This window comes from Mytilus californianus, unplaced genomic scaffold (assembly GCF_021869535.1).
Source record: "Mytilus californianus isolate M0D057914Y unplaced genomic scaffold, xbMytCali1.0.p SCAF_74, whole genome shotgun sequence".
NCBI classification, from domain to species: Eukaryota; Metazoa; Mollusca; class Bivalvia; order Mytilida; family Mytilidae; genus Mytilus; species Mytilus californianus.
The window spans coordinates 45,024-57,838 of record NW_026262728.1 but is presented as its reverse complement, the minus strand read 5'-3'; the positions used below and the strand labels follow the sequence as shown (position 1 = coordinate 57,838).

Genomic DNA, 12,815 nt, shown 5'->3' with positions numbered 1-12,815 from the left:
CACTCTACTTATTACGTGTTTTCCGTTTCGATGTACTTTGATTAGCGTTTAAATAGTATTTTTTTGTTTTTAAATTTACAAAAGGGCACATTCGAATGGTTTTACCAGTTTCTTTGCCTTCCTCGTTTGATGTTTTTTGCCATGTTAGCCTCGTAGGTGCAAATGTACTTCCGGTTGAAAGGATGCCTCTATAAATAATACAAAAGGTCCGACCACACGGTTATTTCGTAGTGCAAATTTCTTTTAGACATTAAATTCAAATCTAAATAAATCATTATCGCACCTGCTCTATCTCAAAAAGATTTTTACAGTGTAGTGTACTTCTATTGGGACAAATAGTATCAAAATAATAGAAAAGTCTACCAGCTTAAAATAACTCAAAATATTGACAATTCTATGTTAAGGGGGTCTACAATTCAGTTTGACAGCTTCAGAAATACTAATTTTTGACCTTTTTTAACTGGACCAAATCACTACTGAAGGGACAAATAACATCAAAATAATAGAAAAGTCTACCAGCTCTAACTCAAAATATTGACAATTCTATGTTAAGGGGGTCTAAAATTCAGTTTGACAGCTTCAGAAATACTAATTTTTGACCTCTTTATCTGTACCAAAGCACTACTAAAGGAGCAACCATTAAACTTCAAAGGGTGAGGGGGGTATTGGTTTTTGTCTGAGTAAGACATTTTTTTTTGTCATCTGCTTGACCACAATATTTTTTTTTTTATCAAATTGGACATCAAAATATTTTTTTAAACAATACCCTCCCCCCTTTTTGAAGATTAATGGTCGTTCCCTAATGAGCCTCCTCGTGGGGTTTTTGATTATGTGATTACTTGGCCGTTTTTATAGTGATTATTTGATTACCAGACCAAATATTTCATGATTATTTGATTATTTGATAATCTTGGACAGTATTTTTGATTATTTGATTATCTTGTTTAAAAAAATAATTAATGATTATGTGATTATATTGGCAAAAAAATTCTGATAATGTGATTACTTGGATACCCCCATGAGGGGCCTCCCTAATATAAAGATTCAGCACCAAATTTTTTTAACATGTAATTTCATCCCCTTACTTCATAGTTCATGCAAAAAATAGAAATAAAAGTTCGAAAGAGTATGAAAAAAAATTGCAAGTTATGTACACTGTCCTCACTAGGGACTATATTTGAAGACACAGAAAATCAAAGGAAGAAACTGTGTCCTCGGACCTAAAAGAATAGAAAGACTTGACCAATCAGTCTAATAAAACTTTGCAGGACTTAAGCATGGGAATTATAAGATAGTTGGCCAAGTTTCATGGCCATAGGATATATATTATAGAAACTATGGCGATTTTAATATTGAAATTTGGATGTTTAATTTTGACGTTTAAATCAAATAATTTCAACTATCAAGATTTCGGACTTAAAAATTAATTAAAACTATAGCTTATAGTACGGACGTCATCGGGGTCGTTTGACTCAATAATGACAATACAAAATTAATATGCTACGACGTCTTCTTAGAGTAACAATTCTATGAGTTTAAAAACTATTGCCAATTTGGATTTCCCTAGAGTTTTACATATGTATTAAACAAGTACCCACAAAAAAAAGATGAAATAAAACCTACACAAAAGAGCCCACGTTCAATAAGTACAGCGATAAATGGAAGATGCAGAGCTCTATACATTTTTTCAATGTGGTCAAGGCGAATGTTAATGCACAATAATCATAATTCATAACTAAAATGGGCACTAAAGCAAAGTTTTGTTATTAAGCTTCTATGATGTGTACTACTACTGAAATTATTTTTCATTTTTTAACAGTCTGTAGATTCTTAGTTTAAAGAGAATGTAGTACACATTATATACCACAGATACCCTGGTGCATGCAACAAAGGATGATGTTGTACACATTTAAACGGCACCAAAAAAAAACAAAACAAACAAGACATATACAAATAAAAATAAATAAAACTCCGAGTAGCCGATTCTATGAACTACTTCGTGTTGTAAAGTATTATATGTGTCAGATTACATTTTTCATTCCAAGCCTTGTTTCGGTAGGCGAGGAAAGACTTTTAAACGTTATTATCCGTATTCAATTTGTTTTATTTCTTAATCATGTTTCTTATTATTCTGTTGACCAATTATTGCACAAAATTTAAGAGAAATGTTTGAAATACGAATTTGAAAAACAGAAAAACGAGGGTAGAAATTCTAAAATTAATTTCTATTGTCTACACGTGAACCTGAATCAATCATTATTCATGACTTGAAATATTATATTTTTATTTCCATTTTGTATGATGAAATACACATTGTAATTGGCATACATGAAATATCTTTTAGAATTCGTTCATTGATAAATTGTTCTTTGCTCAACGTTCAGTGGCAGGTATTTCATGCAATATTAAGGACGACTGAGATCTAATGAACAATAAATCTGATGCTCATTAGGTCCTATAAAGTAAAAGATCTGAGATGAATGGCTGAAAATTGAGATTGCCACTGGGAAAGGATGATATTTTGGATAGGAAGAGAAATCATTGGGTCATGATTACCTATTAATTTAACATCCCCATTTCGAATGAAAATAAATATTGTTAAGTTATTGCTTTCCATGATGAAACAGCATGATATAAAATGTATTGAAATATCATATCGCAATACAAGTATATCGTGTTACATTTGAGTACCATTACAAAAAATACTTAACAAGTCAATCGCGGCATTTGAGCCCAAAAAATATTTTCCAGTTCTCTTAAATAAAGCGTGTATTGTGAATATTAATTTTTCGCATAATCAAGTATAACAGTTACCTTTACGTAGTACACATTATATATAACAAGTACCCTGGTTGGTGTTACACAAGAGGATGAAGTACACATTATATACCACAGATACCCTGGTTGGTGTTACACAAAGAGGATGAAGTACACATTATATACCACAGATATCCTGGTTGGTGTTACACAAGAGGATGAAATACACATTATATACCACAGATATGATGAAGTACACATTATATACCACAGATACCCTGGTTGGTGTTACACAAGAGGATAAAGTACACATTATATACCACAGGTACCCTGGTTAGTGTTACACAAGAGGATGAAGTACACATTATATACCACAGGTACTCTAGTGGATGTAACACAGGAGGATGTAGTACACATTATATACCACATATACCGTGGTCGATGTAACACAGGAGGATGTAGTACACATTATATATAACAGGTACCCTGGTTAGTGTTACACAAGAGGATGAAGTACACATTATATACCACAGGTACTCTAGTGGATGTAACACAGGAGATCTAGTACACATTATATACCACATATACCGTGGTCGATGTATCACAGGAGGATGTAGTACACATTATATACCACATATACTGTGGTCGATGTAACACAGGAGGATGTAGTACACATTATATATAACAGGTACCCTGGTTAGTGTTACACAAGAGGATGAAGTACACATTATATACCACAGATACCCTGGTTGGTGTTACACAAGAGGCTGAAGTACACGTTATATACCACAGGTACCCTGGTTAGTGTTACACAAGAGGATGAAGTACACATTATATACTACAGATACCCTGGTTGGTGTTACACAAGAGAATGAAGTACACATTATATACCACAGGTACCCTGGTTAGTGTTACACAAGAGGATGAAGTACACATTATATACTACAGATACCCTGGTTGGTGTTACACAAGAGGACGAAGTACACATTATATACCACAGGTACCCTGGTTAGTGTTATACAAGAGGATGAAGTAGACATTAAATACCACAGATACCCTGGTTGATGTTACACAAGAGGATGAAGTACACATTATATACCACAGATACCCTGGTTGGTGTTACACAAGAGGATGAAGTACACATTATATACCACAGATACCCTGGTTGGTGTTACACAAGAGGACGAAGTACACATTATATACCACAGGTACCCTGGTTAGTGTTACACAAGAGGATGAAGTACACATTATATACCACAGATACCCTGGTTGGTGTTACACAAGAGGATGAAGTACACATTATATACCACAGATACCCTGGTTGGTGTTACACAGGATGTAGTACACATTATATATCATAGGTACTCTGGTGGATGTAACACAGGAGGATGTAGTACACATTTTGTATAACAGGTACCCTCGTGGATGCAACTTAGGAGGATGTACACATATACAACAGATACCCTGGTTAGTTTTACACAAGAGGATCTAGAACACATTATTTACAACAGATACCCTGGTTGGTGTAACACAGGAGGATGTAGTACACATTATATACCACATATACCGTGGTCGATGTAACACAGGAGGATGTAGTACACATTATATACCACATGTACCCTGGTTGGTGTTACACAAGAGGATGTAGAACACATTATATACTACAGATACCCTGGTTAGTGTTACACAAGAAGATGTAGAACACATTATATACCACATTAACCCTGGTCGATGTAACACAGGAGGATGTAGTACACATATATCACAGGTACCCTGGTTGGCGTAACACAGAAGGATGAAGTACACATAATATATCGCAGGTACCCTGGTTGGTGTAACACAGGAGGATGTAGTACACATTATATACCACTGGTATCCTGGTTGGTGGAACACATGATGTAGTACACATTAAAATATACCACAGGTACCCTAGCTAGTTGGCGTAACACAGGATGAAGTACACATAATATATTGCAGGTACGCTGGTTGGTGTAACACAGAAGGATGTAGTACACATTATCTACTACAGATACCCTGGTGGATGTAGTACACATCATATACCACAGGTACCCCGGTAGGTGTAACACAGGAGGATGAATTACACATAATATATCGCAGGTACCCTGGTTGGTGTAACACAGGAGGATGTAGTACACATTATATACCACTGATATCCTGGTTGGTGGAACAGATGAGGATGTAGTACACATTAAAATATACCACAGGTACTGTGGTGCATGTAACACAGGAGGATGTAGTATACATGTACATTATATACCACAGGTACCCTGGTGGATGTAACACAGAGCACAACAGCATGTTTGTCAAGCAGGATTTATAACCAGTTCTCATACTTTATTATTTTGAAAGATTGCCTATTGGACCATTACATACATTCTTCCATTCTTAACCTCTTGTTAATATATATATATTATATTAGAATGAGACTCTAAATTCTTCTACATTCAAGACTGTGGGCTCCACAGAGTCATATAGTAAACAATTATATCAAACTACAGCTTAAGGCCTGTTCTGCACATTTGATTTGGATTTTTGGTGTTTTAACGCCACTTTTAAGCATGGCTTTTGGGCTATTTTGTAGCAGCCAGTTTTTATTGGTGGAGGAAGCCGGAGTGCCTGGAGAAAACCACTGACCTTCGATAGGAAAACTGACAATCCTAGTCAATTAAGATTGGAGTCGAGTGCACCTGCACGAGCGGGGTTCGAACTCACAACCTCAGTGTCTGAACATTTGAAGGTCCCTACTATGTATTGGATACCTAAACTACACAAAAAAAAACACAGTATAATATTGTTTCATCTCGGCCTCTAGTAAGTATTCTACAACTAATCTTTCAGTGCCATTAGATAGTTCCTTGAACTCATCATTAACTTTTGTAATAAAACATAGTGGAATTAACTATTTTTGGAGTATAAATTCTTTGGATGTTTTAGATAAATTACGTGCTTTTGAAGGTCCTTTTGATTCTGTTGACAGTTTGACTTTTCAACTCTTTACACAACACTTCTTCACAATCTTGTCTACAAAAGTTTTCCTATATTATTTAATGGTAGCTTGATAAATCTGATGCAAATATATGTGCTGCAACTCATTTAAAGCCATTGTCTATAATGAGAAAAGTAAATATGCTGGATATACTTACTGGAGGTATGATGAGATGATTGAAGTTGTTAATTTTCTCCTTAATAACATTTAAGTATGTTTCATCAATAAAGTTTAACACAGGTTGTAGGTATTCCTCTTGGCACCAACTGTGCCCCTTTAATATCAGACCTGTTCTTGTACTTTTTTGAATCACAGTTTATGACCATACTCAGAAAGACTGTCTAAATTGCATTTAATTGATAAATTCAACAACACTTACCGTTATCTTAATATTTTTTCATTAAATAATCAAGAATTTCCTAAATATACTGCCAAAATTTACCCAAAGGAACTTTAAAATAAATCAAATATAAATGGTAATAATCGTCCTTTCCTAGATTTAGATATTTCAGTTTTTCACAGGAAACTCTACACAAAAGTTAGGACAAAAGGGACAATTTTTCGTTCCCTATTGTTAATTTTCCTTTTTTGACGGAGTTTATAAATAAACTTATTCTAAAAGGTTACTAATTCAACACTGTAATTAGATTTTTAAATTTTGTTTTTATTGGTGTAAATATTGATTTTGTTATCAGTAAATTAACATCAAACTAAATATTATTTTATATATCATATGCACATTCATGGCTCTACAATCTGTCGATACTTGGCATTGCACCTTGTCATTTTTTTCTCTGTTAATGAAGTGATTAACTCTAAATCCATTGGATGTTGGATGTGTACTGATTGATAGTTAAGTCTTAGATACATGATTTTTTTATTAGTTGTTTTTGGCTTTGAACTAGCTAGCTGTCAGTAATTGTTAGTACTCTCAGATCTGCACATGGTGTCTTTTTTGTTGTGGGGATGTATAAATACCCTGCCACGCCCGTTCAGTGTTTTTGTTAGATGTTTTTCTGCTTTGTATTGATCTGACGAGTTAAGCCCTTTTCAACTGATTTTTATAGTTTGTTCTTGTGTTGTACTGTTACACCATTGTCCCAGGTTAGGGAAAGGGTTTGGCTCCAGTAAACTAGTTTAACCCCGCCACATTCAATCATCAGTTAAGCAAGAGTCAACACATAGGGCATTATAAAACATTTGGGACAAGATTATACATGTATATATATATATATTGCGGTTTTTATCCAACGCAATCATAGGTTTGAACGTTGTTTTCAATTTAGACTTGTATATATATATAGCGGATGTGGTCGTGTGGTCTAGAGCGCTGGACATGAGGCTAAGCGATTGGTGCTGTAGTGTATCAAAGGTGTGAGTTCGAATCCCGTTGAGGGACAAAAATTTGTCAGCATAAAAGTCTAATTCTAACACTGTTGGGTGTAATTTTCAGACTTATATAAATATTTGTATTAACCCTGTGTCTCAAACACACTGAGATCCAGTGGGCATATATATTGTATGGTTGTCACTTGCTTAGACTTGTTTGTATGATATACTTATTTCTAGTGACTGTATAATGAATTGAATCATTATCCCATACGGTATATAAAAATTGTTGAGTTAGATTGCTGACAAATAACAAATACATTGTGTATTAAATAATAATATAACATCTTCACACGCTTAAAACACATGTCTTATGTCTATCTCTAGATTCGCCTTACGTGACAAGGTAACACTACGACTATTGAAGTTATATTTTTATATAGCGGATGTGGTCGTGTGGTCTAGAGCGCTGGACATGAGGCTAAGCGATTGGTGCTGTAGTGTATCAAAGGTGTGAGTTCGAATCCCGTTGAGGGACAAAAATTTGTCAGCATAAAAGTCTAATTCTAACACTGTTGGGTGTAATTTTCAGACTTATATATATATATATATATTTAGTGGAAGGACTATCACAATATTAATCAGTGAACATATGTTTTGATGATGTTGCTCCACATAACATTTTGATTTGAGGTTCAACAAGACATAATCAAATAAAATGTTATGCATGATGGTGTAAATTTTAAAAGGCCCTCGGACAACACCACCCTCCCACCCCCCCTTTTCCCCATTCTTCTTTTTTCTGTTATAGACAGACCTTAGCTAATACTGTAAATTCAGTAATTATTGTGTTCATTTATTTTTGCAATTTTTGAAGAATGGATATAAATGCGAGATTAATTTTTTCGATTTCAGCAAAAGCTGCATACAGATATATGCATCAAATATCAGAATGCGAGTTCTTATTATTACCATACTATCCGAGTTGCATTATTCGCCTTCATGAAAACCTTGCAATCATTTCTGAATGTACAGTAATATCACCAATCATTCTACAATTAGGAGTCAAATTGTAAGCTCAATACTGTTACAATTACTTTTAGCAAATGGGGAAGAAAACAAGCCAAAACAATATATCAAATGTAATAATAATATAACAGCTTTATTACAATATGTTCATTATAAAATATAACAAAAACTGTAATTTTTTTTTAGATGTAAAATCTAACAAATAACGATAATTATTCCATTAAACATGTAAAATCTAGCAAACAACTATATTCATTTGATCAATGTAAATGTAACAAATGTAATTATTTCTTAGATGTAACAACTGACTGTATATATTAACAATAAAAAAAATATATATATGTTATAATAAATATATAAATGTCAACTTCTAATATATTCATGTTGAAGAATTACACTCATTAATTATAATGAGGATAGTAATTACATTCATGTTTGACATAGAAAGGCCTTTTTTGAGGATAAAATAAATGGTATTAATTGTTATCTACTGATTTATTTCGATACCAATTGGTTTTTTCCTAATTAGTACTTCAAAACTGCAAAGAAAGTTATACCTTCATGGTTCTTTTTGATAAAAGAGAGGTTCATGTTCCATAATTATTTTGTAAAAACAAAAAAATATACAGTATCCTAATAATTCTGAGAAATAAATTTTTGTCTTTCGATGTTTTAACAGATAGCAAGAAGTAGATATTTGCATATGATTTCTCAGTTCTATTATTAGATAACTTTCTATCCAACAATGATATGTCCTACAAATTTGTTAAGAGTTTCACAGAACACTGTGTTTCGACTCTGATTGCTGCCATCCGTGTAAGAGTGTAATGTTGACTGTAAAAAGTAAGCCAATCTCTCAGTGAAATACAGAACTTTAAAAAAAGAGAAATCATTTCTTGAGATGCTATTTTTTGATCTTGAAGATAAGTGTTTGTCCAAGTTTCATAACTATTCATGCAAGTTTACAAAATTATCATGCCAAAACAAATTAATCCCAGACTGCCTGTAATTGTTTACTGCAATAAAATTAAGTCCATCTATCAGTAAATTAATTAAAAATAAAAGAAATATATTTTCAAAATTTTGCTTCAAACATCCTCTTTATCGTAAAAAAGCTTCTGCAAAAGTTTCAAAAATTCATTGAAGGTTTGACAAAATAATTGATGCTCTGGATACGGTCTTTAAGTCAGAAAAAAGCTTCTGTCCAAAGGAGTAGGTAAAATTTTCATTAATTCTTAACAGTTTTTTGCATAATTTACTTTGGCCGCCACCTATGATCCAGAAACTTTTTGTGTCTAGGGATTCAATATCACCATTGGCAACTTTTGGTTCCAGAACATTTTGGATCCTAGGGTACAGCCAAGGTTTCCTCAAGCTTTTTGGACCGAAAAATGCACAAAATCATTGTATTTTGACAATATTTCCAAAATATGCTGATTCTGAAACCAAGAATGTACTCCTACGAAGAGATTTATGTTAACAAAGAAGTAAGGCTTTTGAAATAGATCCATTTAAGAACCAAATTATAGCAATTTTAAAATTTTATGATAATGTTGAAATTCAAAGGCCATATTTGGCCTAAAGTGAACCTTGTCCTTTCATAACAGGGGCAGATCCAGCCATTTTTAAAAGGGGGGTACCAACCTAGCATAAACAGGGGTTGGGTTCCAATCATATGTCCCCATTCAAAAGCATTGATCGTCAAAAAAAAAAGGGGGGGTTCCAACCCCTGAAACCCCCCCCCCCCTCCCTCTGGATCCGCCACTGCATAAAATTCCATGAATGTTTGAAAAAGTTATTGATAACTGAAAAACTTTCACTTTAAGACTGCATTTACCTGTAAAAAAAAAACATGGTCCATTTAATTGTAAAATATGGAAAAATGAAAATAAATACTTTCAAAATTTGGATCTGGATACTGTCTATTTGGATATAATAAACTGTTAACACAGAGGGATGTCTCCCCTTTTTGTTATTTTAAAATAGCAATACTTTAACATGTAAGTTATGTAAAATATTCAAAGTAAAAAAACCATGACTGAAGGTACAAGGCCAAACAATCTCCATGCATGGAAATGAGATGTACCAATGCTAATACAACTGCATACCAAATATCATTGACCTACCATTAGTGGTTCCCCATAAACTGTCCTAATCACAAACTAATGCATGTAAACTAAGCAAAAGTTTCAAGTCAATAGACCATGACTGGGAAGGCAGGGCAAAATAATCTCCATGGAAATGAGATGTCCCAATGCTAATACAACTGCATACAAATATCATTGACCTACCACTAATGGTTCCTCATAAACTGACCTAATCACAAACTAATACATTGTTGTTCCTCATAAACTGACCTTATCACAAACTAATAAATTGTAATGCCACCAACCCCAGAAACAGCATACATATGTCTTGCTTTTTGACTGTCAATGCGAGACCCAAAAGCTTCTGTCTAAACTTCATATAACTCCATAAAGGTTTAACAAAATAATAGATGTAAAAAAAACTTGAACCATAGACTGAACTCACAGACACCGCCAAGGATGATGGAATCTAGGATCGCTATGACTTGCTTTGATTGCAGGCTCAACAAAAATAGATCAGACTCAAAAAGGCTGGCTGGGTAGAGTTTCATAAACAATGGAGCATTGTCTATAATGAACATTTGTGAATCTTGAAATATAAACAAGCCCATACTGGAAGGTGCATGAACTAAATAGGTTTGAAAACTTTGTGTGATATGCCAAAGACTAGGAATGAAAACAAAATTCTGTACAATGTTTTGAAAATTTTCCTGCAAAATGTATAAGTTGGCAAGCCTGGAAAAATAACAAAAAATCCTCAATTACTTACTTTTTTTGAAAAATCATTCAAATACGAGTCTTAAAGCCAAATGATACTTCAAATTAAAAAAACGTGGATAGTGTCCACATGTGGACACAGATGATGCCCCCGCTTGCATATCATATAGTTATAAAGGGACATAACTGAAGAACGGTAAAAGTGACGCTACCCAAATTTGAACTTGATCTTAGTTTTGTGGTAATGAATATGGTGTATAGGTTTCATAATGTTTGGTTGGGGCAAACTTAAGTTACAGAATGGAAACTAAAAATTTTGCATCTTTCGATGTATAAAGGGGCATAACTCAATAATGGTTAAAGTGACACTACCCAAATTCAACTTGATCTGTGTTTTATCTGTGGATGTCAAAATTAAACATTGCATTGTATAAACTAAAGCATTGGTTGTAGTTGATTCAATTATAATCATGGACAAAGGAAGATAACTCCAATTTTAAAAATTACTTGATATTTAGAAGAAAATAAAAATTTTGCAATTTTTCCATTTATAAAGGGGCATAACTCTAGAACTAAAGTGACACCACCAAAATTCTAACTTGATCTGTGTTTTGTGGTAATAAGCAGTGTAAAAGTTTCATAACATTTGGTTGAGGCAAACTTGTTAGAGAATGGAAACTAAAAATTTAACAATTTTTCCATTTATAAAGGGGCATAACTCTAGAACGGTTAAAGTGACGCGACCAAAATTCAAACTTGATTTGTGTTTTGTGGTAATAAGCATTGTGTATAAGATTCATAACATTTGGTTGAGGCAAACTCAAGTTAAAGAACGGAAACTAAAAATTTTGCAATTTTTCCATTTATAAAGGAGCATAACTCTAGAACGGTTAAAGTGACGCCACCAAAATTCAAACTTAATCTGTGTTTTGTGGTAATAAGTGTATTGTGTATAAGTTTAATAATATTTGGTTGAGGCAAGCTCAAGTTAGAGAACGGAAACCAATTTTGGGACGTATGTACGTACGTACAGACGGACAAGGGTAAAACTTAATGCCCCCACCGCTACAGCGGGGGCATAAAAAAAAAAAAATATGTTTTATATACTTGAATGGCTACCTTTTCTACAAAATATGTGTACATGAACTTTCTTTTAAAAGAAAAATCATTTATCTTTTCAAAATCTTACGAAATGTGCTGTTATTGAATTATTGTCTTCCCGTACCTTAAATCTCCACAGATTTTCTGTATGCAGTGGCCTTAACCACAACACCTCTCAATAGAACTACGGCAACCGCACTGCACAAATACGAGGGAAAAACCATGATTAAAAGCATGTTAACAATCGTGCACTGGAAGGTAAATAGCGTTAATAAATTCTGAAAAAAAACAATTTAATACACCAAATCATTTAACTGTTATGACAAAGTTTAATTAACAAACAGAATTGCATGGAAAATATATATATGTAGGACTCGGAAGTGTGATGGGGAGGCTGAAATGAGATGGTCACACTGAAGTGCCATTGTCTGCGCCGAGGTACAATGGTCCTTTGGCTGAAGTGCAATGGTTTGGCATGACCCTGGAATACTGTGACGTTTTCAAATACAAAATTTCTTTATAACAACTTGGATTGGCAGGCAGGAGGATATGATTTTGTAGTCAAGGTTTCATGCTGACACAGGAAAGAAAAAAGAAAGTAACGAACGATTAAGTGCAGAACAGTTTTGAGCAATGCAGGTGGAGGTTACAAAAATATATAGAGCCAAGTAAAGTGGTAAATCATGGGGAGCAAGGTGACTGAAATATGAACTTGTTATGCAGATGGGCTTACCAGTTTTCGGAAGTATGCCGCAAATGTTTTGTACGAAAAATAAAATGTACTTATC

At 33.7% G+C, this 12,815-nt stretch overlaps 1 protein-coding gene across 1 annotated transcript in view; it reads right to left on the bottom strand.

Moving 5' to 3' along the window:
* LOC127710367 (uncharacterized) overlaps positions 1–168 on the bottom strand; it is a 35,265-nt gene extending 35,097 nt beyond the window's left edge. Inside the window, exon 1 of the mRNA XM_052216155.1 lies at positions 106–168. Within this exon, the coding sequence (XP_052072115.1) occupies positions 106–143 (38 nt within the window). The 5' untranslated portion in view covers positions 144–168. The remainder of the gene's footprint in view (positions 1–105) is intronic.
* Between the last annotated feature and the right edge of the window lie 12,647 nt (positions 169–12,815).